The following is a 26,526-nucleotide window of genomic DNA, read 5'->3' as shown; positions in this document are numbered from 1 at the left end:
CAATAACTACTTAGGACCCCACTGTCTCTCTGGGTCAGGCATCAGGTGCAGCTTGGCAGGTGGTCGTAACACCTAATCTGTAACAGAGGTCTCCCTTCAGCTCCTAGCTGAAGGTTTGACTGAGTAACTGCCAGCTGCTTTCAGATCTACTCATGTGGTGACTGGAAGGCCACCCTTGTTCCCTGGGACCAGTCTATAGTTGGTCATTTTCTTTGAGATGAACTTCCCTGGAGACTGCTGCATGTCTCCAAAAAAGGCAATTCACTTCCCCAAGAGAATGTGAGTCATGAGGCAAACGGAAACAACAGTCTCTTACGATGTCATCGTGGAGGTGACCGTTTCCCACTGCATACTGTCGGATACATAGACCAACCTCAGGTCAATGTGGGAAGACTGTGAGTGTTAACAAGGAAGAAGAGGTGACTCAGTAGTCACAAGAGGCTGTCGCAGCATCTATCAACTCAAGATTTCAAGGAAGGAACATGGCCAGACAAACTTTCTTGAACACATATACACCTTAACACATCTTCCTCACCACTCCCACATTGACAGCCCACTTCATGGGGCACTCATCTATGTACTTGCAGTTCTCTAGCTGACTGATCATTATTACACTCAGACTGTTGATCGTTTTTCATGAAAAGATCATTTTTCACAAAATAATAGTTACTTTACATTAAGCCAACTATTAAACCAATACAAAGGATCCAGCATAAGGACCCTGTGTTTTAGAAGTCTAATCTTTATTCCAACTATTCTTTGATTTTATTTTCTTATAATTAAAAAAAAGCAGAATGAGCAAACTAGTTTTGTTCAGCAATTATTACTTAAATAGTGGCTACTCAAATATCGAATATGTGTATACATTTTCCAGAGCTAACAATAGAGAATTCAGACATCTTATTTACACTTTAGCAAAACTCAAGTTTATTTTAAAATTAGAAATGTTCTCGAGTGTTTTGAGGAAGTGTTTTGGTGTCTCAGATGTGAGTGTGAGTGTTTGAGAAGCAGTGTGCATGTGTGTCTGTGTGTGTTTTTATATATGCAGCCACATGAACAAAATAGGCATGTTACCAGAAACAATTTCAAATACGGTTTCCAAAGCTTGGTATCTTGAGATAAGACTGCTACCTGAGAGCCGAATAGTTGTAAGTGTGCAGACAAATTTAGCTCTAGAATAATAAAGCAATGTATCTCCATTGTCAGTAATATTTGAAGATATAATGATTTCTTTGGTGAGAATTTAATCTCATTTTTCTGGTCCTTTCCACCTGATGTTACTAACCTTGGGAAGACTGGTTAACAAAGCAGGGTATTTGAGCAAGGCCTGTCTTGCCTGGAAGGAATTTTGCTGAAGACATTGGTATGTTGATAGGGCTCCCAGAAGGCTCCTGCTGGACCCTCCAGCAAGTGTGGGGTCTGTCCTCTGAGAGCTGCAGAGAGGGCACAGGCTGTGAGCACAGTGGGGGTGGGATGTGGGGGAGAACTCTAATCCATTAAGCAAAAGCATTTTCTTCTTTGAAAAAAAAAAAAAGAGTCTTTTAAATATTCAGGTATGCACATAAGTGACAGCTTTAAATGTTGTACTTAATTACTGTGACACTTTCATCTTTCTCTGCCATTAAATGTGCAAGTTATTAATACTCCCTTTTCCAAAGTTTATTTCCACCAGCCACTGAGTCACAGCCCATAGCTGTCTCACTTATGAGAATGTGGGGACCCTGGGGAGGCTGCTTTTGAGGGTCTTTCTAAACACTCAGGTGCAGACTCTTGAAGGATGTTTGGGGGACAAGTGTCTTTGACGTGTTGGTGTCTTGCTTTTTCACTCAAAGAACTGAAGTTGTTGGATTTCTCCTCCCCAAATACTTGGTGGTTAAAAAGTCTGAAGATGTCAGACTGTCTTTGATCAGCTTCCTCAAATAGATTGACTCTCCAGTTCCAGGCCCCTGTGGTAACATTACAGAGCCCACTGACTTCTTCCCAACCATTGAGGAGACATCATGTCTAAACATAACCTTTGGCTTAGTGGAAGAAAGTGGTTTCACTGTCAGAATGAGAGCGGGAAACAATATCTGGCTTGCCTCTCTGAGTGCTGGCTTCATGAACTGCAAGTTTAATTTGAAGAATTGCTGACAGGGACTGGGGAGATGGTTCAGTGGGCAAAGCATAGGGGCATGAGTTTGACCCCCCAAACTCAACCAAGAAACTGTGGGACATGATATCACATGTTTATAACCCCCCTGGGGAGGCAGAAACAGGTGGATCCAAGGGTCTCCGGCCAACTAACCTAGACTTCTTGGTGAGTTCTAGGTCAATGAGAGACCCTAGTTCTAAAAGGCAAGGTGGAGATCTGTGAGATGGCTCCCAGGTACAGGCACCTGTCACCAAGTCTGACAACCAAATACACACCTGAGGAAAGGAAAGAAATGGCTCCTGCTAGTTGTCTTCTGAACCCTACATGTGCACATTGGCATGCACACAGACTCGAAAATTCACACACACACACACACACACACACACACACACACACACACACACACACACACAAAATAGTTTTTAAGCAACAAGCCAAGAGAATACAACATAGACAGCCCCTGAGGAACAATGCCTGAACTTGTCCTCTGGCTTCCACAAATGCACATACTTATGTGCACAGACATACATGGATGTGTGCACACATGCACAAAGAGTTGCCAAAGAGTCATTGCTATTTCTGTAGTGCAGCGGATCTCTTAGGTTCCTATTTATCCCTTCTCTAGGTCACTTATTCATTTTACACACAGAAAATGGTGCATAAACAGATAAACACCTAACACTGAATACAGTTCTGAATTATTTCCCAGGCACAGTGTGCTGTTACATGAGCACGTCCCTACTCTACATAGACTTCTCTTCTTTGTTTAAATTTAACCCAATTCATCTTTTCTCAGCAGATAAAAATGGTAGAACTTTATCTTCCCTAGAGTTGGGTCAGTAAAGGAAGTAAAACAAGAAAGCTGTTGGCTTTCTCTGTGAAAAACCAGAGAAAAAAACACTGGATAGCATTTTTTAAATTAGTTTCTATTGGCCAATGTTTGTCTTCTGTTCTGCTCCTTCCCTCTAATTCAGAAGAATAACTGATGACATTTCTCCAATTTTGAGAGACTTGTAGTCTCTGTCTTCCATGAGGATGTATCGCACTGAGACAGGGATTTCAGGATTTGGTTTCCCAGCTCTGCCGTCCCTAGGAGGGTCATGTTGAATCTGCTTCTCCTGTCTTGATTTGAACCTGCGCCCTTGACTGGTATATGATGCGGCACGGCTGCTCAGGACTCAGCCGTCTCCTGTCTCTCCAGCTGCTTCACTCACATTTCTCTTTTGACCTTGATCCTGACCTGGAACTTAATCTGTTCATTCTTGAAGAGTTCCTGATGGGAAAATACCCTGTGCTGCTGAGAGCTGGTTACTCTGCCAACAACACTAACCTATTTTTCTCCCTTTAAAATACTCATCTTTTGTACATAATTTTCTTACTCTTTTTCCCCTAGGAAGGGAAAGTAGTTTTAAAATCAGGCAAGGATTTGAGAGAGTTCGGCCAATCCAGCACATCTGACATGGTGCCTTTTTTTATTTTTATTTTTCAGTCAGTTTGCTCCCAGGAAAGCCTATTTTTGGACAACAGGTAAAATGAAATTTATGTTTCTTGTGTCTTTAGAGGAATGGTTTGTCATGTGTCCTATACATTCTCATGTTCATATGTATTGCATATATAAGTGTATACTTGAATATATGTATGAGAACATGCATATATCTATGTATACACGCATATATATCACATATATGTTACTTGATATGTTTAAAAACAGTTTGATTATGTGGAAGAAGTTTTCTCAGTTACTTCCAGACAGAGGCGGAAGCATTTTCCATCAAAGTCTCTCTTTCCGGCTCTCCCGATGATGTAATCCCTGCAGCCTTGAAATGAGATAAGAGCTGAGACCATGTGGGCATTCAGCTCCTCTGGCTTACTGGCCAGGCTGCTGAAAGTGTGTTCAGCCATTTTGTATGTCTTATCACCTTAAATAGCTATGAAAGAAAGAAAGAAAGAAAGAAAGAAACAGATTACTATGGTTTTAAATTTCAAATTATAAAAGTCTCCCTGTCTCCCTGAAAGGGCTGATATGAAAAGTTCATCTAAAGCACTTTCACATTTATCGGTCAGGCTTGCTTAAGCCTTAGCCGGGGAGGTGCTTGATAAAGAGAGTGTTATGGAGTTTATAGAGTGTCTTGGGGTCAAGGGCAAACATTTTAAATGTAACCTTTCAGAACGTACCCCCCTGAAACATTTTAAAACTGTCACAGCTATTAAAATGTCCCCATGATTCAATTTTTGGAGTTCAGACAAATGAAGGAAGTGACATGAGCTTACTAACCACGTTTAACATTAATCAAAATCTGAACTTGATTTAGAAACACAGGATTCCTAAATAAAGCAGCTGTTAATTGTATTTCAGGTGTCAGCATAATGGGTGTCCCTATAAGACTGATTAAAATTGAAGCTGATTAAATGCTAGTATTCAGAATTTAAACCCGACATTAGAGATAACTAATAACTAAAAGAAAAAAGTCACTGTATTAGCAGTTGGCAATGTTGAGAGAATTACATCTTTCAGGTGGAAAAAAAGGTAAAATACGTTCATTCTAAATTAAAACATTTTGAGCCACCTATTTCCCATTTTTAGTAAAACTGAGAGTCCATAATTTGGTTATCTTGGTGATGACCTAAAGCATTTCAAAATTTTACATCCATACCAGAGACATTGAGTATAGACAGTACACTTCCATGGAAACATATTTCTAAGTCATCTAACCGATCATTTCCCTACAATATTCCCTAATCCTAGTCACAGATTCTTAAATGCCCTAGATAATCTAGTTGGATCATAGTCAGCATTCTAATAACTGGTCATATATGTCCATTGCCTATATGAACATGTCCTGATAGTCCAAGAAGGAAATAGCAAGTTGAATGTCCCTTCAGGAAAAAATAAATTGTATTTTGGACACTTACTTCTGGAACATTTGTATTTTCCATGAATCCAAATGATTAACAAATAATTTTATACTTATCTTAAGGAAAATCTCAACCAATGTGTCTAATAAATTTCTATCCTGGGTCTACCAGGCTCTTGTATCCCCTTTTCTGTTTCCACATTTCTCCCTTACCCTTTATCTTGCATAGGATAGGGGCGACAGCCTTACATGCTGCCATGAATTCATTCATACAAACTTGAACATCACACAGATAAATCCTAATTTGTGGGATTGATTTACAAGCAAAGTGTGCTGCGGTGAAGTGCACACCCATTCCGCACAGGGCATTGCATACCTTTAGGCTTTGTGTCATAAATATCATGTTTTTCATTCCCAGTAGGCTCCAAGAAGGCGTTCACATATGCAATGAGACCTATAAGAAAAGACAGCTCTTTCGGTTGGTATGGTTTCCTTTCGTAAACTGTGTTTTCAGACGATGTGACAGAATCCGTGTGAAATATAAGTGTTAGTATGCAATAGTTCTGTTCATGGAATAAAACTTGTTCAGTTCTCTTCTTGTAGCGTTTGATGCACAACTAGACAGGGTGAGAAGTAGCACTGGGAAGCCATAACTCTGTGTATCCTCCTTCTGGGTTCTTCTCAGAAGTATCTCCATGTGGATGATTCTCTGTTTAAACTGGTTGAACACTTTCAAACCCACTTTGAGAAATTAAGCAGAGTTAAAATTTCTCTGAAAGGCTATAAATATATGTACATTCCCAATACCAGAAACTAATTGATGATAACTCTGCTAGGGTGGCTGGTGGTTTTCAAACATTATCTTAAGCACCTACTTAATTTCTAAAAGGAAATTATGAGGTTTCTTTCAGTTATAATAGACTATTTAAACCAAGATCTGTGGAGTGAGGGGAAGGAATTAATTATTATTTTTTTATGTGTGTTCTATGTTAGGCTGACACCTCTGTGCGAGCAGATAAGCCATCCCCTTTTTCACCACTGTCTTAAGTGTCTTCCTGACATGCTTTATAAGGCCAGCTGTAAACAGTGTTATTAAAAACATTCATTATCTGGTCCTGCAAGATGACTTAGGGAATAAAGGTGCTTACTACTAAGCATGATTACCTGAGTTCAATCCCCAGGACCCGCATGGTAGAAAGAGGGAACTTACTCCTGTATGTTGTCTTCTGAGTTACACACACAGAACTTGGTACATGCACACACACACATGACTTAGTACATGCACACAAACCAACTATAATGAAATATTTCAAATAGTCAGTATCTATTGTGTATATATGGATACACTTCTAAATACAGGGGTCAACTCTGTTAGAAGAAAGCTAAAACACCAAACAAACTCTTACCAATTTCAAAAAAGAAGAAAAGTGGACTAACTGTGTGCTTCTGCTAAGCCTTTTGTTAGGAGTTTGAACTGAGGTCTTCATCATTAGTGGAGGTATCTTGTTCCATCACGCATTAGTGGAAAAAGAGAAGTGGAACCTTGTTTTCTCAGTTCTAACTTTCCTAGGCTGAACACTGCTCTAGCAAATTCCTTGCACATCATTAAATATTCCACCTTTGTACTTTTAAATGTTTAAGAGAGTGACCTTGAATTTTTCCATTGGAAGCCCAGACCCTGAGCTCACACACTTTTCAATACAGCTTAGACACAAACCTTTTAAAAGCCGATTCCTTTGACACAACTCCCAAGTTACCTTGTAGCAGAGCTCTGGTATAACCAGGGAAGCAACCGCAATATGGAACCCATCACTTACCCCAGTCACTAAGTTCAAGAAACTCAGGGCACATAGAGCCTTGTAAAGGTGATTCTGAGTACATATTACCCCTCATTTTGAGAAAATAAAAACATAATTTTCACAAATGAAGGAAAATATAAGCAATTATCAATAATCAGAGAAACAGAATATAAAGTGTATATCTGCTTTATGACTATTGTGGAATAGAATACTAGTTATCTACAAAAGGACCAGCTCCAGTGGCCATTATTTTCCTAGAGGTTGATTAGAAAAGACCAAGCTGAACTTTAAAAAGTGGGAAAGCATTTGAGTAAGTGCTCTTCTGTAATGTTTATGATTCCAAGTAGACTTAGAATTCATTTTAGAACCCAGGTTGCTATTATTGGGATAAATAGCCAATAGATAGAAAAAATAAGAGTTATATTTATATTTGTACATATCTAAAAACCATAAAAGATTATGCATCTTAATTTGAGTTCTATTTATGGGATTTCCTAAAAGCAGAAACTTAAATTCCCCCCTCTAAAAAATGTGTAGATCCTGGCTTAGGATGATGCGTTGAGCTGGTATCGTAGAAGAGTATCTTAGGTCACTTTGTGAATTAGGGGATGTAGTTCAACTCTGGTGAGCTCATAGAGTTGCGAGAAACAGCTTTACCATGCCAAAGGGTGTCAGCTGCAATCCAGGAAAAATGGAGGTCTCCTCCTTTGAGAAGACACTCTCAGCCACAGTGGCACTCTTGAAAGTCTACATTGCTGCCATGGAGGTGCAGAAGTCACGAATAGAAGGGTCAGTGATGGAACAAATGATCACCCCCATCTGGAGGGTTTCTTTCTGCCTCATTCAGCATGTTGAGGATCAGGAGCACCCCAGAGTTTCAAGCCAATGTTTCCCTATAATGAATCTCCCAGATCATCTACAGAAGAGGTTATTGTCCCATTCCTGGTTCATTCACAGTTGTTAAGGAATGGTTTGTCTGTACTTTGTCAAAGATGTGTCAACATAATCAGAATTATACAAGAAAAGAATAGTTGAATTTGGATTTTTGAAAAACAAACTGGACTGGAGAACCAATTTCTGTCCAACAGCTCTAATAGCTTTCTTACATTTCTAAGAGTGTGTAAATTAAAGGCACCTGGCCATTGATGAGCAACTTCCTTTATATATCATGTCTCCTCTTTGGTGCCTGTTACTTCTGAAACCAACTATCCCAAGACTCTGACAATAGACATTGGAAGAAAACATTGATGAGGGGTATTTTCATCCCCCATGCCTCATGAAAATGCTTTTTATTCTCTGATTTCTCTATTCATCCCCTCCCGTGCTTCTCAAAGCTCCTATTTGCCCTGACTAATTCTCAAATACATTTCCCTTCTTAATCTTCCCAGACACAAACCAAAGTTTCATACGTTGAAACAGGAGCTAAAACTTGGGTGCTACTTCTGCTCATTGGCCAGAGTATTTCTATCAGATATCTACACACACTGCTGGTGGCTCCACAGGACATTGTTGGCTTAAAAGGACTGTTTTTAAACAGAGCTTCTGACTGGGGATTGAGATTTGATTCAAGCATTGATTGCATCACATCCCATACTGATGTGAGGTTACAATTACACTTATTATCTGTGACTAATGTCCCCTTCACTCATTTATAGCCAGGAGAATTCCAGGGTACTTTAATGATGCCTTATTTCCACAGGGGGAAAAAAAAAGCAAAAGCTTTGTAAACACACACAAAGGTATTCCTTAAGGAGATTGGGAACCAATGAAACTCCAAATTTCCTCACAAAACAAGTGCCAATTTGCATATTCCTTGAAGAAACTCTGGAGTCCTCGAAATTCAGCTTTAGCTGTTGGTTAGCTTTCATTATATTAGCTGCATTTTGAATGAATGTGTGCCCTCACTTCAAGAGGCATTTGAAACTTCCGCTGATGCCCTTGGAAAACGTCATGCCAAAGTAGTGTCAGCTCTGGTGTTTTCATAGCCTTTTCTACCCGAGAAGGATAACAAGTTGTTTCCTTAGACTTCTATGGCCAAACTCTCAAAGCAAATTCTTAGTGTGTGTTCATGTGGTAATTCTGTGATAGCTCTTTTGTCAAAATCTTGCTGAACAAAGATATCACACAGAACATAAAGTTAGAAAATGAATTAATAAATAGCTTTTCTCCAAGGCCAATTACCTAATGCTAAAGAAGAAAAAAAACTTCTTTCCTGGGAATTATTTTTAGAATTATGTAAGATGATAATTACTTCTGAATATGAATTCATTATTGATTCGAGTCAGGACAGCATACCCACTTTCCTCTCAGAGAGAGAAGCTAGCAATTATATTTTATAGCACTTGTCCTCAACTGTGTCTCCTTCACTGGCAGAGGGATCATGGTGTCTCTAGGTTTGGTTTTCCCATGTATAATGTGTGCCATGTGTCATATGTTATGTGTCTTTATGTCATTCAGGTATTTGTCACACTGTTGAAGGTGTGGGGGGGTCTGTTTAAAGAGTCAATGAGAAGAGTGTAGGAGACAATTCTACTAAGGGCCCCTATGCCCACCCACCCCATCATGATGCGTAACTCTGTCCCCATTAATCTCTCTGATGGCTGTGCAGGGGTAACAGAGACAGTTCTGGAAGAACTTCTGGGAGCCGACAGAGCAGTTCAGAGACTGAGCTCAGGTGGTCCGACCAGCAGCGGGCCTGGAGCAGCACAGATTCTGACAGCTCCAACCGCAATCTGAAGCCCACCATGACCAAGACAGCAAGTTTTGGGGGCATCACGGTGCTGACCAGGGGCGACAGCACATCCAGTACCAGGAGTGCTGGGAAACTATCCAAAACAGGTAGGTATTACTGCACGGGTCCCTGCCCTGGTGCTTCTTGGATTCTACACAGGCCATATGCTCTCCATTTCTCTTGACTTTGAATTAACTAGTGGCAGGATTATGAATTCCATTCCATTCTAGGAACCAGGAGGTGTATTTAAGTGGGTTACTGTGTCTTTCTAGCTAGCCACACATCATTAAGCTTCTTACTGCTTACCACATGTTATCACAGGATGTTCTTGTAAGCCAGTTTACTTATTTAAAGGTGATTACCTTAGCAAATACAGATGACAACTGTGTAACAAAAATGTTTTTAAATGTAGTGCTATGACATACCCATTGCAACTGCCTTGTAAGGTCATTATAATAGTAATAGATTCAGTTCCTGTATTAACACATTGTTCCTCTGATCCTGGACCTGCTATTATTTACACTGTATGTACCTATTTCCTCCTCCGAGGTATATAAATGATAACATCCCCACATTTAATGGTTATTAGAAAGACAAAAAGCTTCAATATGTGCAAAGCAATTTGTATAACTGGCATGTTGCAAGTGCCCAAGTGCCCAATCAGTGCTCATTTACATTTATTATGGCCATGGGATGTTTGTGTCCCTAATTTGCAGATGAGGAAGGCCAATCTCTGGAATGTTTAGTGTTTCCAAACTTCACTGAGAAGTGAAGGTAATTTTTTTGTTTCTTTATGATTTCTCCATTATTCTACCTCTGGGGGAACAATGGTTTTTTAAGATAGACAACTTAAGGAACATGCAAAGTGCTTTGGAAGTGATGATGAGTGACCTAGAAAATTCACTTGAACCATAGCTTTAGAATGCGTAGAATCACAAGTTGTTTCACTCCAGAAGAGCAGACTCTCAGCTGGGAAGACTGGCTTCATCTGTGAATTGCTTATTGTGCAAGCATAAGAACTGGAATTTGATTCTCAGACCCAGTAAAAAGTGGGACTGGTGGCCTGTGCTGGTAATCTCAGCAGTGGGAAGGAAGAAACAGGTGGCTCCCTGGGGCTCAGTAGCCAGGCAGCCTAGCCTGCTTAGTGAGCTCCAGGACACAGAGATACTGTGTGTCAAGAGGATGGTGGATGGTGCCTGAGGAATGATAACAGATACTGATTTCTGACTCTTACACTCAGAAAAAGAGGTCGTGTGTGTGTGTGTGTGTGTGTGTGTGTGTGTGCATGCTCACTCTCACACACACACATGTGTGTACATGCACATGTGTGCAGGCACGAGGCTGGGGGAGGGGGAGTACAGCACTGCCACTTGAACTGTCACTGGGACTTGAACTGTGATTCCAAAAGGCCCTAGGTGTCAGGACTGGGGTCCAGGAGTGGAAGATCGAGGCAGAGGATGGAGAACCCCAGTTGAGACTTAGACATTGCTGCTCTGCACTGACTGCTTTTCCACATTCATGCGGAGAAGGAGTTTGCACAAAATGTGGGTCCCTTATGCTGATAGTTTAGCGTAATTACGTTGTTGACAAATTCCTCCTAAGAAATTATCTCATGTTTTCCTACATAGAAGGCAAATTAATAGCGTTTATTCAGAGCTGTTAGTATATACATATCATGGTGTTCCTTGGAGAGCGCAGGTGGGTGGGTGCCCTCTTCCTGAGAGCTCTGTTAAGCTCTTGATTCCGACTCTAATTAATTGCCCTCCTATCACACTATCACAGCATCTGAAATCCACACAAACCACTGCGGTGCACTTGAACTTTGGTAAACTAAGAAAGGTTAAACAGTTTCAGTTCTTAAGAAGCAGAAAGCAAGTGCCTTAAATGGTGCACTTAAAAATTCCAGCACCCCAAAAGAGCTCTTACCATTTCAAAATTAATCACCATTTTCCACGAACCAAACCCCCATCACTTCCAAAGCGTGGCTCTTCGGAAGCATTTAAGACACTTCAAGGATGTTAAAGCGCCACACTCTTTGGAGAACCATTAGTGATTATAAGAGCTTCAGACGTTTTTTTTCTTCTTTCAGTTTAAGTGTCTGCCTTCGAAAGCTTGTCAAGGTACAGGCATGGAAAGGAGAAAGGGATTTTTCTTTTTTTAAGGAAATCAAGAGAGGATGTCAAAACAATCTTAAAACTTCCCAGGATGGTTTGATGAAGTAAACCTGCCAGTTTGGCTGTGATCAGCTTCAGCACAGGTTTCCGATTTATTTTCTCATTGTTGTAGCAGAGCTGAAAACTTTTAAGGTCTTTCAGAGACCGAATGTGCTTTCTGAAAATGGGACGTTGAAGTTGCTCTTCTCCTTGCATAGGTTCCTGCTCTTTCTAGGTGATAAACTTTTTCCATGCTGGAGACATAGTCCTGCATCAGCACACAGCATATTACTGAGTGCAAACACGGGGTCGCTGGAGGCTGGAGCACGAGTCTACGGAGGTTGAGGATGCTGCTGTCACACTGACCCTGGGTATATTCTTGTGATGGCCCTTGTACTGCAGCCTTGTTGTCCCCTTGGCTTGGCAGTATGGCTGAGCTTAGGCACACACTTCCTCCTGGCTCTGTCTCTGACAGACCACACTGGTCGTCATTCTCCCCCATTGTTGAGCACCACAGCGATGGTTGTTCTCAACTTCGGCATAATCCGAGACAGAAAGACTAGTTACATCACAGAGCATGCCTCCTCCAAGGCTTTTGCATCAGTAGGTGTCAAGGTGTCCAGTAGAGCCTGGCAATTTGCCTTTTTAGCAAGTTTCCAGGTAACAGTTGATACAGCCATCTATACTTTGAAATAACCTCTCTATAGACATAAGACATCCTTTCACTTTTATAATTGGAGTGTCTGCATGACTTTATTTTCTAGATGTCATTCACTTTTGCTGCTGACTCCATGTCAACCTCCAAGAATTGTTTCTGATATTCTTATATTAATTTTAATGCCCTACTTTTGATTTTCTAGTTCAAATGCAAAATATCTCCTCTTTCCACCACCTCCTCTTCTTTATTTTGGTTACTCCAAGGAACAGCCTGAGTATTTTCTTTCTCCTAATAATTTTGGAAGTTTTAGATAATTCTGCTGAACTCTGACCCCCCCAAATCTAGAAATATTTTTCTAGAGTTATTAACTAAGAAACAAGACTTTTGTGGCTTGGGATGAGAGGAGGAAAGTGCTCAATGATGATTGAGAGGAGGTTGGTCATTATGATGAGGTCATCCCTGAGACATGATTATTAATTTGTACTAATTGAGGAAATGTTCTACCATCCCTTACATCTTGATTTGAAATTTGGGGTACAGAACACTATTAGTTAGAACACTATTATTTACTTATTCATGCTTTTGCCCATGTCTGCAGTACCAAGAAGTAATTTCCTCCCATGGAGTGAATCTCAAATCCAACCACAAAGTGGTTGGTTACTTCATAGTAGTCATGCCACTGTTACACCAGTTGGTACATCTTGCCAGGTGTGTTGGTAGTATAGCACACAGGATGAAGAACTGGGTAGGACACTCAATATCTTCTCTCTGTTAGCATCCTGTATAATGCCTTCCAACCCTATAAAAAGCTGGCCAGTAGGAAGAGACTCTCCAGTTCACTTCCAGTTTGTCTTCTCCATGGCCTGCAGCTAAAGTATGAGAATATCATCTTTCTTGATGACTAACATTTATGTTAATTATTTACATTTAATCATTTCACAGTGTATCAGAACCAGCCTCACAGTGTATGCCATACATACATATATCTACTCTATGGTTTTTATTTTTCACTCTGACCTTAATAGAGCCGAAAGAGGAAAAGAAATGAAGTTTTGATGCATAATACAGTGTGTATGTGCCTTGATCCTTATTCTAACTGCATCAAGGAAGATGTCTATACATGTTTTACGATTGTGTTTATGAAAAATATCCAAACAAACAACCTATAAAGGCAGGCTTTAGATCAGGCATTATGTATGTAGAGTTAGGATAAGGATTTGGAATTGACTAGTGACTACTAAAACCTATTGACTTCCTTTAGGGTAATGAGAATGTTCTAAAATGGGGCAGTAGTAGTGTTTGTACCACTTCAGCAATATACTAAAATGTATGAGATTCCCCACTATAAAAGATGAACTGTATGGTACATAAAATATATGTCAATAAAGCTGTGGACAAAATAACCTGATGGAACTAAAAGGAAGTTTTACATTGTATATTGTAGGTTGGTCACTGGGGAAATGTTCGTGTGTGTGTGTGTGTGTGTGTGTGTGTCCATCTGTCTGTCTGTCTTCATTGAGCAGCTAGAGCACTTCATTCCCTCTGTCTCCTCCAATCTCTCCTCCTCTTCTTTGTTAATCTTCCTCCTCCTTCCTCCTTTTCTTCCTTCCTTCCCGCCCACTCTCTTTTCTTTATTTTCCTCCTCTATCACTTCTTCTTCCTCCTTCTGCATTGTCCTCTGCCTCCTCTCCATGTTTTCCCTTCTTCTTCCTCCTTCTGCATTGTCCTCTGCCTCCTCTCCATGTTTTCCCTTCTTCTCTCTCCTTCTGCATTGTCCTCTGCCTCCTCTCCATGTTTTCCCTTCTTCTTCCTCCTTCTGCATTGTCCTCTGCCTCCTCTCCATGTTTTCCCTTCTTCTCTCTCCTTCTGCATTGTCCTCTGCCTCCTTTCCATGTTTTTCCCTCTTCTTCTTTCTCCTTCTGCATTGTCCTCTGCCTCCTTTCCATGTTTTTCCCTCTTCTTCTTTCTCCTTCTGCATTGTCCTCTGCCTCCTTTCCATGTTTTTCCCTCTTCTTCTTTCTCCCCTCCTTTTTCTTCTACTTTTTCAGGTTTTTAAGCACAATAGCTTCAAGTCAGTCTAATATTTCAAAGCATCCAAATGTTTCCTGTTTTGTGTAGAGTAAAATTCCAACCTTCAGTTCCTGCCGATCTAGCCCCTCACTTCCTTGCAATGTTTTCTGAAAATGACTCCCCCATCTAAGAAAGGCAGCCTGGGTTGTAAAGCAGGAAGAAACTGAGATTTACATCTTAAAGGCACAGAAACACTCTGAAAATGAGATTAAAAATAGAAGTCTGTCCGAAACTTGGTCAAGTATGGGAAACAACGCCATCTCCCCCATCTTGCTCCCAGCCATCTCCCCCATCTTGCTCCCAGCCGGTCTGGAGGATTTACAGCAGAGAGCTCTGAGGTTGAAGCAACAAGCACTTCCTGGAGAGCTGGGGTGTGTTAATGCAGACTGGAGCTGAGGCCCCTTCCTCCTGTGCTTACCCTTCTGCCGCATACTTCCAAGTTCTGCATTTTGCTTTGCTTTGTGGTTTTCCCTTTTCTTCTTCCCAAATCTCTCTAGATGGGAGGGTACACCGAGTTTCTCTTCCAGCTGTCCTGCTGTCTATTACTTCTCCTGCTTCCTGGGTGCTGCTACACACCCCTCTGGGACTAACTTTGTATCTAGCATCTTCTAGAACTTGGCCAAGCTTGGTCAGGGCCCAACACTACCTGGCTGCCACTTGAGCGACACGGGTGAACTGGATGTGTGGCCTGCAGGCTTAGAGCTTAGACTACATGGGAAGTCAGGTTGCCTCAGTTGGACTCAGATCATTCCTACACAGTAATCAGGCTCTGGAAAATGTATCTGACAAATCTGGGACCCATTCTGATTTCGAGCTCCAGGTTTCTGTAGAAATGAGACCACTCACAGTGCTAAGCACAGTGCTCGTCACACCAACATAGTGTTTAAATAGTTGCCCTACCTTCCTTTAAGCCCCTGGAAAAAGGAAGCCAGAAACATTTTAAACTCTTGGAACCTAAAACTCTTAAGTCTTCAAGTAGCAATTTCAATATGATTTGAACCTTGGAACACTTCTCACCCTGTGCTTTTATCATTCCTGTGAATGTTCATTTTTAGTCAGGTATTTCAGTGGTGCAGATGTGTAGACTATCACTGAACCTGTTCCAGATGACCAAGGCTCACAAACTGGCCCAAGCAAACAATAAAGCTAACCTTAAAGAGCTTCTAACACTCACTGGCTTTGTGGCTAATTTTCTATCAGTTTATTTTCTCATGGCTGTGAACAAATATTTGGACTCACAATCTGAAGCTATGGTCCATCATGGAAACTGATTGTTTCGTTGAAATAATTAACATTGAAAGTTGCTCCCAGGCAGAAGGTTGGAAAGATGTTAGAATCCAGGTGTGGCTGTTTCTCCTCAACTCCCGATTCTATACCTGTTCTCCTAAGTCACCCCTTTCCTTATAGGAAATACTATTTTATTTTTAATTTGTTGTGGCTACAGGTTTAGTTCAGAGCTACAGCTCTTCTGGATTCGCTCTCCAACATCATAAAAATAATTCTGACTCGTGCAATGCTGCGTTCTCAACAGTAATTGTCCACTTCTCTACTTATATAGGGAATAAATATCAGTTTCTATAAGTCCCCTTCAAATTTAGATGTATGGGGGCTTGAGGAATGGAACTTCAGAAACATGCATGGGACATCATGACCTAAGACCCCCCCAAATTGACATCTCTTTGTCTTCCACCCTGTCCCTGTTTCCTACCAGTCTCACTAAGAGAAGTATTTCACATAGCATTAAATACTCAAGAGACGGGAATTTGTAGGCATAGCTTGAGTCCCATGTACCAGTTTATCTTCTAGACTGTACATGCAAATATTGAAGGAATGTTTGTCTTTAATCCACCCTTCCCTAGAAAAATTGGCACACCTGAGAAATAGGAAGCAATTTCTTCCTATTATAGGAAAAATTTCCATAAATACAAGCTCAAGATGTGGAATAGACACTGGCTAACCCTATCCTTCAGCACACATCTCAAACTCTCCAATGTCCCCTTATGAAGCAGTCAGTCTTTTGATGTCTGGCTATTATCTCTCTACTTCTCTGGGTACCAAATGCTTTGTTGATTCCTCTCTTTCTGCCAGGTTCTGAGTCTTCCAGCAGTGCAGGCTCCTCAGGATCGTTGTCCCGCACTCACCCGCCTCTACAGAGCACGGCCCTGACCTCTAGTGTGGCAGCTGGTTCTCCTGGCTGTATGCCCTATTCAGAGAATGGAATGGGGGGCCAGGTCACTCCCAGCAGCACCAGCTACATCCTCCTTCCACTTGAAACTGCAACTGGCATCCCACCTGGAAGCATCCTTCTTAATCCACACACAGGTCAGTCCTCTGCTCTACTGTGGACACGAGTTATTAAAGGTTTGTTCTTCTGTTTGATAATTGAAATCTGCTATCAAGGTTTCTGAAAAATTCTTGAGTAGGGGGCAGAGTGTGGGGACCACTTGGTGGTGACTTTGGGGAAGTCTGGATTACAGCTATGTGTGTAAAGGCATCAACACTCATATAGATCAGAGACGTCCCAAGAGTGACCCTTTCTCAAGGGTTAGGACTGGGGCTCCATGGTGGATCACATGCCTGACATGACTAAGGCCTTGGATTTAATTCCAAGCCCTGAAAAGGGAGAGGAGAAGGAGGAAGTGGAGGAGGAGAGGAGGAGAGGAGAAGAGGAAAGAAGGAGAGGACAAGGGAGATGAAGAGAACACCAGGCAGCAGCTGAGGCAGCATCCCCTTCTCTGGATCCCTTCTGCCTTGGCTATGGAGAGTTTTATCCCATTCTGAGGACCTAAGATCAGAGTCAGCACTGTCCTGAGCTGGTATATACCACCAAAAACTTGGTGTTTCTCACTCTTAATGCTCAGTATTACATCTGATATATTTTTTACTCAACGGCATTCAAGAATGCAAGGCATCCCTTGAATCCACCCCAGCTCCCTGATTATAGAAGATTAGAGAACTTTACCCAGTTCCTGCAGAGTTAGAAGAACCCACATAAGTAAAGAGAATAATGACAAGCCATTAAATAGCTCCTCGTGGGGAAAATAGACCCAGGCCACTTATAGTAGGGTTGGGAAACTGTCCCTTCCATAATTATGGCTCATTCTATGATGAATAGCCAATTTCCCTAGGGGACTAGATAGTTCCATGTTAACAACAAAAAACCTAGGACATTGAGGATCCAACCTCAGTAGATAAACTGAAGAGAATCCTGAAGGAAATCTGCCTAGGCCCCCTCCAAGACCTCATTGTCAACACTCTTTAGGATCTCAGGAGAGAAAAGGACTCTTTTGGTTGAAGTATGCCAGCCTCCCCAAGAAACAGACCAAAGTTCCCCCAGCACAGAGAGCTGGGAGTCCAGAATGTTATTAGAGCTACGCTGGCACACTTAACATTAGGAGCTTTTTATTTGTGACTGGAAAGAATGGAATTCTCTGGAAAGGAGTCTGAAGTTTAGCTCTGGTATGTAGAGTATTACTTCAGTTATCTAAGCTTGAAAATACAACAGCTGAACATCTCACGAGTGATCTATCTGGCTGGGTCTGCTCACACAGAGAGTGGTACTGGCAATTAGGATCCTCGGTGCAATATGAGAACTATGGTAAAATAGCTCCTGGAGTAACTGCGTGTCCTCATAAAGCATATGGCCTGTTCTCCGAGCATGGGATTTGATGGAGACATTCTAAAAGTGCTGTAAGTATGAGAGAACAGAAACCATAACCATTTTATCGAAAGCCACTTGAAAGCCTCCGACTGGCTTCTTCTAAAGAGCATTTCTGAATGGCTCCAGTTTTATTGGGATTATTGTAAGCTTCATAAGAGAAATTAAAGGACACCAATATCATATCCACTACTCTGCGCTCTGACTGAAGGATGATCTGATTGTTGGAGAATAGCTTTTGCTGTTGATTAGATAGAGGGCTTTCAGAAAGGAGTGGGAACGAAATTTTCGGGGTTTGTGTGTGTGTGTGTGTGTGTGTGTGTGTGTGTGTGTGAGAGAGAGAGAGAGAGAGAGAGAGAGAGAGAGAGAGAGAGAGAGAGAGAGATTTGTTTTAAGCAGAATTTCAGAGTGTCTTTAAAAAGGCACAACAGTATGTCTTGTAGAGTATTATTAGCAATGATAGCATGGCTTTGCATCTGTGTATATATTATCATATGTAATCTCATTTATTTAGCAAAGACATAGAATTCTGCTTATGCCAAGTTCTGATTCTTATTCATTGGCTGGAGTCACTTAAGGCTGTTATCAAAACATCTCTCTTTGAGAAAGGCTTTGAACTAGAGGGAAGGCACTGCGGAATGGCCTCTCTACAGGCCTTAGTCTGCTCTGACAGATGCTAGGCATTGAATTATCCCTCAGGAAAATACCACAGTTATTGTATTTTATAGTACAGCTGAGTGATGGGCGGTGAGAAATCACGTTTCCTGGTGAGGCAGATGGCTCAGTGGTTAAAGTACTAGTTTTGAAAGCCGGGGACAGGAGTGAGGATCCCCAGAATGCCTGTGATTGCCTGGAAGGTGTGGAAGTTTGCCTGCACTTTGAGAGTTGAGAAAATGGAAACAGGAGATGCCTGAAACACACTGGCTAGCAAGACTAGCCAAACTGCCTTTGAGTTCAACTGAGATATCTGGTCTCACTGAATAAGGGGCAAGTGATTAAGGAATACTCCCGACATCCACCTTGGCCTCCACCAGCACATGCAGTCATGAACTTGTACTTACACACATGTGAGTGTGTGCACACACACCTGTGCCCACATATATGCAAACACAAATATGCACATACCACATACACATAAAAAAAGAAATTATATCTCTTCTTTCTAGAGTGCCTTCAGTTCCATTGATTGAAAACATATACATGCAGGGTTGGGGAGATGGCTCAGTGGTTAGAAGCACACATTGCTCCTGCAGAAAGTTTGGTTTCCAGCACCCAGGTCAGGTTGCTTGCAAACATCTGTACATCTGCCTCCACAGGATCTGACATCTCTGACTTCTGTGGGCACACACACACACATATATACACGCATAGGCACATGTACACACACACACACACACATATACACATGAAAACTAGTAAAAGGAAAACACATGCATGTGTTTAAAGTATGTAATACATAATGCACACCTATCGGTGGTATGTGTATGTGTGCCTGTAAGTACACAAATGATACATACCATGTGATTCTTCCATGACCTCTACTGTACTCCATGTCTTCTGGGCTGAAACCCATCCTTTGCTGCTGTCACCATGGGCGAGGAATCTCTCTTCATACCTTCCCAAGTACATGACACAAGTACTTTCATGTTAAACACCAGCGGTACCTTGTTTCCCATGCCCTTGGCAAGTTCCCTTGTTAGCATATTTGGAATCAATTTGTGGGGAAAGACTGTACTATTAATTAATTAATTTGTAAATCCCTAGAATGAGTGACAGACTTCTAGGTACAATACAAGTACTGGATGGTTACTGGTGAAATAATATCTACCAGCCATCACATGTGTTTATCTAGATAGCAGAGTGATTTCCCACCCAATGTCATATATTTAAGAATGGGCTTCATGTATGAAATTAGAATTGGCTGAGCTTGCAAGTTTGGGTCAGTGGGCAAAAGTGCCTGCTTCCAAGCCTGACCATCTGAGTTTCATCCTTAGAGCTCAAATGAAGGGAAGGAACTGACTCCTACAAGTTATTGTCTGATTTGCTGATGGATGTGTGGTATATGTGTGTCCTACTCATGTGTCTACTGCATAAAACAGAGTAGAACATCCTTTGCTTGTATAATGGACTGAACTTTTGCCATATCTTAGACATAGGGCATACTAAGAACTCTCCTGTGTGTTCCTGTGGCTCCCCCAGGACAGCCACAGCTATGGAGGAATTTCCTGTGTATATGGGAATACAAGGTCGTATGTGTGTGGGAGGGTATGTGTGTGTGGTGTGTGTACCCATAGGTGGACAGAAGTCAGAGGGGATGTCAGATGTCTACTCTATTGATCTCCACTTTATTCCCTTGAGACAGAGTCTCTCTCCCTGAGCTATGGTTAGACTAGGGGCCAGCAAGCTGCCACCATCCTCCTGTCTTTACCTCCCAAAGCAGCTGATGTAAATGCAAGCACGCAACCACCCCAGCTTTTTGAATGGGTGCTAGGGGTTCAAATTCAGGTCCTCACACTTGTTTGTCAAGTGCTCTTACCTACTGAACCCTCTCCCAAAGCCCCCAGAGATTTGAATTTTGTCTTGACCACAGACATCTCTCATTCAGCCTCACTCAGGTGCTTTCTGATTCCTCCTGGCTATTTTCAGGTACCTGGATGAGTGGGTAGTCACAAAGTGACTGTCTCTGCCAGGCAAGTCCAGATCTTTGCCATGATCTTCCTTTAGCTGTCCTGAACCCCAGCTTCCTTTGGTTGGTTCTAGCAGAAGCTTCACTGCAATCTGAAAATACCCACAGGCAGCCTCACTCACACTCCAGCTGATGTGTTGTCACACTGCTTTCTCTTCATCTTGTGCAAAACCACGACTGTGTAAGGGCGCAGCATTTGGGGAGATCCTCACTCTGGAGAAGCTCTCAATACTGTCTCTTTCAGATGCTCCTCCTGGGCTTCTACAATCCTAGAATTTCACCAGGATTCCCAGCTTCTGTTTATCCAAAGTGCTTCTGCATTGTGCTCAAACGTGCCCTGAAATGTTGGTGCACTGTTTGTCAAGATGTCTTGTAAGGGCTGAGTTAATCCTTACCTACAGGATTTGTCAACATTTGCATACACAGCGTTCTACACAGTAGGAAAACAAAAGCCACCCCGTTACCATTCTATGAAGTGGAGAACAGACATGCTTTGGTTTCAAGAGCTGATGACATTTTTCTCTCTTATGTGACTTTCCTTGTGTTTGTTTCCTTGTTACTAAGATATTTATAACTCTTTCTATGGAGGGGGCATTTGCATTATGTTTTACTTCCTAACACTACTCGGGGACACAAGCATGCCACACCGTGCCTATGGAGGGCAGAGGACAACCTGTGGGAGTCAGCTTTCTCCCTCCACTGTGGGGATCCTTGGGACTGAATTCAGATCATCAGGCTTGGTGGCAAGAACCTTTACCTGCTGAGCCATCTCATTGACCTATCGTCAGTTATTTTAAATGTATTTTTGTATTTTTTGCTTTCCTGCAATAATAGCAAAGTGATCTGCCTTATGTAATTATCCAATAATTACCTAATATTGAAATAATAGCTGATATGTTGATGTGGACTGTGGAAAACTTGCTAATATTATGTGGTTGAAAGAAAATATATTTTACATCCAGTCCCTTTCTCTTCCCCTGCTTTGAACTAAAAGCACTCCAGCTTATCTCCGACATCAAGCATTTCCTCCCTGTGCCCAATGTGCATGCTGTGGCCCACTGGGCCTGCTCCTGAGGCTTCTGCCACCATCGCTTCTATCAGACTGAACAAGCTCAGGCCCAGCCGGGCTTTTCTTTCCCTTGCAGTCTGCAGCAGCTGTCACTCAAACTAATTGCTTGTATCAGTGTAGTTTTGTATCTGGATTGATGGAATTCGTCAGACACAGAGGAGTTACTGTCGCCTGACTTGAAAGCCAACAGCCGTCTGGCCCAGGTGTCTTTGGGAAGTCTCTTTGGTTCTCTTCTCTGGCAACCACAGTGACTTTCCCTCAGCTCTGCCACCTTTCCTTGGTGGGCACCTGGGTGCTTTACTTCTCCTGCCCTGTCCAGGCCCGGCCATTTCTGTCTCAGGGATCATTAGGACTCTCGTAGGCAGCTATTTTGAGCTTTCTCTTTCTTTTCACCATGGTGCGCTGATCACATTTCAAGCTGAGACTGTAGAGTTTATCTATCACAAAGGACATCTGAGCATTTGGGGTCATATTCTAACTGGAACTATAGGTAAATTTTCATATGTCTCAGACATGGTGGCTAAAAGCTAGGTCATAATAAAAAAAAAAAAAAAAGGATCCATTCACGTGTGTGTGAGAGAGAGAGCTAGTGTATGTTCATAGATGTGTACTTTGGGTAAGTGTTCCTATAGGGACACATGTTTGTGCAGGTGTAGGCCCATGTGTGTGGGTGAATGTGTGTGTGTTTGTGTGGGTGTGGGTATGTGTCCTGTGAGACCATAGGTAAACAGCAAGTGTATTTCCTCAGTGGCTATTCATTTCGTTTTTGAAACAAGGTCATTCATCGGCCTGAGGCTCACCTGACTGGTCTAAACTCACTGTCCAGGGAGCCCCAGGAATCCTCCTGACTCCACCTCCCCAGCACTGGGGTTACAAGAAAACTGAGTGAGAACATTCAAAAGACTGATAGACATGTTTTTAAACTGAAGTAATTTGTTTAGCCTTTTCCAGATTTCTGGCTTTGGGGAACAATGGATTACATGTCTAGAATCTAGAAAAAAAACTTAGTTTTTAAGAAAAAAATCATATAACAAAATGTAGCTAAAACTAAATGGAAATAGTAAGAATCGTGTAGTAAGCCTTCTTGTCAGACTGTCTTTGGACCTTCAGCCCATAAGTAATGACTCGGAGACTTATTGCTATGAAAGCTTGGTCTTAGCTTAGACTTTTCTTCAATAAGCTCTTATAACTTAATTAACACATACATTTTTGGTAATCTTCATTCTGACACGTGGCTTGGTTAGCTCTTGCTAGTAAGGCACATCTGATTTGCTCTGAGTCTGCTGATGAAATTGCACACCTAGATTCCTCCTCCCAGTCTCTCCCTCTGCCCGGAAGTCCCGCCTGTACCTCCTGCCTAGCTATTGGCCATTCAGCTTTTTATTACACCAATCACAGCAACACATCTTCATACAATGTACAAATATTCCATAACAAAATCAGGTTCCTGGAACATTAAGAACTTAAAAAATGTTAGGCGGATCTGGTGGTGCATTTCTATAATCCTAGCATTCAGGAACTTGGACAGATTCTATGTCCCAGTTTTCCAGACCCAAAAAGAAATCACTCAACTTAATCAGCATATTTTCTGTGAGTGTATTCCTGGTTCACTTTCTGTAGCAGTCAGTGGTTTCATTATGAGACTACTGTCATAACTTCTTTAGTCCTGCAAGATATACTGGTTGATATGCCATGATTCAAGTTTCCAAGTTAATTTGTTTACTCCTATTTCATAACAGTACATTGTTTTATGGGGGTCATATGTATACTCCCCACCTGGAATACTCTGCTTCCTCTGAGTCAGTTTTTAAATTTTATCTCCCATCTGCCACCCCCCTACCACCACCCTGTCTATCTTGCTCTCTCTCCTGCTCACTTCTTGTTGGCTAAATTCTCTCCCATGAAACTGCCAATCCTAGCTTGTTCTGCCTATATATGACTAAGACTGTCAAGGCAGAGTTCCTATATATGATGCTTCTAGTTTTGAATAAGCATGCTCCTGAAAGCCTTGTGTACTCAGTAAAATGCACAGACTCAGGCTTGGCATACATGCTGCAGGGGAGCTCAACTTTCTGCTTGCACTGTCTGCCAACACCCAGTGGGGAAGGTTTCTCTCCAGAGCACAACACTTGTCCAGGGCATCTTTCTCCCTCTAGGCATTTTTCTTAGGTTTTTGCAGTGCACTTCTGAGTTCATCTCGTAGAGAAGCACACACCTCAGCTCTCTCTTCCCCAGGGGGCTGCAAGGTATGGGAAAGGGAAGCAGTCGCTTTCCTCCTGTACCATTTCTTTTCCCTCCTATTTTGGCAATATTGCTGTGGCCCTGCATGACAGTAGAGCTTCCATGGCTTCCACCTTCCCTGCCTGGATCCTTGTGCATTGGCGATGTCTTTCACTTCTCACTGTTACTGTCATGGTTCAGGCTGTGCTGTGAACTCTTCGAGTATATTTGATAAGTCAGTTGTATTGGGCAGGTAAACTGATTTGGAGTTTCACTACGCAGAGGCACCTCCTGAGGGCTCTCTCCCTTACTGTTTATTTGTTGCTGCTGATGCTGCTGTTGTTTATTTTGCCAAATAAGTTGCCTGGTCTCTCTGAGTCTAACTTTATTTCTGCTGAGGTGGAACTGAGAATGCATATTCACAGGGCTGTTGAAAGATCTGTGTGCAAGGCTCCTACCTGCCACACTGGAAATGTGTTCTCTGTTCACCCCTCATGTCCCATTCCCTCAACTCCTGCCTTCTGCTCTCCACAGCATGACTCTCACTTCCATGTCCTTCTTGTGAGCCTCCATCTTTTCCTAAACTTCAAAGCCACATAGTCACTAAGCAACCAACAACATCACAGTGAACATGCCATTATCTCAAAAGATGATTCTGTGAGTTTGGATCCAGCCTAAGATAGTTTTGGTCACAAGTCGTAACACTGTGTCTCCCAAGCTAGGTCCACATCACTCTAGAAGTATAAAACTTTATAAAGAAAAACAAAATTACAAAATCTATAGGAAAATGGATGGAACAGGGAAAAAGTATATTAAGTAATGCATCCCAGGCTTGGAAGGATAAATACTGCATTTTTTTCTCTCATGTGGACCTGGCTTTCACTTGTAATATGTATATATCTGTGTGGGAGTAAGTGTGGGTAGATGTCTGGCAAGTGGAAAGGGCCCATGAGATGTGAGAAATGATATTTTAAGAGAGGGAGGTGGGTGAGGTAATAGAATACATGTAATTTGTAACTAGAGAGGGGAATAAGGAGGACAGGAGGGTACAGTGGGGATGAGCATAAGAGAGATGAGGGATCGGTCAAAGCTAAGCATGTAAGAAAATGCTATGGGGAAACTTGTTCATTGACTAATTAAGTAAATAACAAAGAACCTCAGGTTGTATGTGCTTAGAGAAGTGAGTGATGGATCGTTTCATTCCCTTGCTTTGTGTATGCATTTGTGGGACTATAATAATTCTTGTTCGGTGGCCAGACCGAGTAGAAGCAAAATCAGTGTTTTGGCAGATAGCTTGTGACTGGATGTAGTGTAACTGGAAAGTAGCTGCTGTTGCTCAGTGTACGTTATCTCCCTGACGGCTGTGAGATACAGGGGCAAATCCTAGGGCTGCATGAAGACTGCTTCTGCACAGGCCTTTCTACTGGTTTCCACTGTCCACACTTTCCTAACCTTGCCAAATCGCCCTAAATGATGTGAATTTATTTGTGGCTTCTTAAGTCACTACATGCTCACCCAGTCATCCAGTTCCGACTAGTTTGGGTCACAAGCAGTAACACATTGGCTGTGGAGCAGGATCCGTGTCTTGAGTTCCTATTGCACACCCTTTCACTTCAGGGTATTTTCAGAGATCTAGGAGAGTGCTTTCTTTTCTGCAAGAAAAATGGTGTCTAGGAGAATGCTTTTTTATCTGTGGGAAAAGCAGCGAGACATTCATCTGAGCCAGACTCTGTATGGCTTCATTTCAGGTCAGCCCTTTGTGAACCCGGATGGAACTCCTGCAATATATAATCCTCCTGGAAGTCAGCAGACGCTGCGTGGCACTGTTGGTGGGCAGCCCCAGCAGCCCTCACAGCAGCCATCGCCTCAGCCTCAGCAACAGGTCCAGCCATCACAGCCCCAGATGGCAGGGCCACTGGTCACTCAGGTGAGGAGCTGGCTGGAAGGAGGGAGAAGAAGGGATGGAAGATGAGACCTGCCTAGGCTTCAGGTCAGCAATCCATCTTGGAGACAGGATGTCTTGTGGAGGCTCACTACCCATCAGGCTTTGGGGGAAATCTTCCAGGGTATAATCATTGGTTGACACAATATTATGAGCTCATACCCAATTCAAGTGTCTACTGAGTGAGAGTAGGTACTAGGGAAAAATGAATGGACAGTGTTTTAGGTCCAAGTGCTGTTTGATGTAAAGCTACAGATGCAATTTATAATCCCTTCCTGGACTTTGAGTTAATTCATTCCTATCCATCACAGATCAAATGTTCATGTCTGTAGAATCAGTGCAGAGCTCTTCCTCAGTGAGAAGAGCAGATCAGCCAAGTCGCAAAAGACCTGGATTCTCATCCCTGGGCCCCTGAGAAAGGTACCGAGATGCCTCCTTCCCTAGGGAGGCACAATAGAACCTGGTGTTCTGAGCAGGCTCCCTGGGTGAGCCTCCTTTTTATATGCTTTTACTTCTTAGTCCTTGAACAATGTATGTAGGTCCAGAGCATC

The 26,526-nt window shown here is 42.2% G+C and overlaps 1 protein-coding gene across 17 annotated transcripts in view; it reads left to right on the top strand.

Moving 5' to 3' along the window:
• Arpp21 (cAMP regulated phosphoprotein 21) overlaps window positions 1–26,526 on the top strand; it is a 169,574-nt gene that overhangs the window by 79,547 nt on the left and 63,501 nt on the right. For 10 of the 17 annotated variants that reach the window (XM_052722469.1, XM_052722488.1, XM_052722451.1 and 7 more), the window contains 5 exons: window positions 3,624–3,661; window positions 5,408–5,467; window positions 9,397–9,626; window positions 16,489–16,722; window positions 25,782–25,960. In XM_052722469.1, coding sequence (XP_052578429.1) covers window positions 3,624–3,661; window positions 5,408–5,467; window positions 9,397–9,626; window positions 16,489–16,722; window positions 25,782–25,960 — 741 coding nt within the window. Of the gene's footprint in view, window positions 1–3,623; window positions 3,662–5,407; window positions 5,468–9,396; window positions 9,627–16,488; window positions 16,723–25,781; window positions 25,961–26,526 lie in introns of those variants that run through there. The other 7 variants (XM_052722544.1, XM_052722522.1, XM_052722551.1 and 4 more) reach the window with 5 other exon arrangements.

Source organism: Peromyscus californicus, unplaced genomic scaffold (assembly GCF_007827085.1).
Source record: "Peromyscus californicus insignis strain IS unplaced genomic scaffold, ASM782708v3 Scaffold_11__1_contigs__length_118956290, whole genome shotgun sequence".
Classification (NCBI taxonomy): domain Eukaryota; kingdom Metazoa; phylum Chordata; class Mammalia; order Rodentia; family Cricetidae; genus Peromyscus; species Peromyscus californicus.
This window is presented reverse-complemented; position numbering and strand designations above follow the sequence as displayed.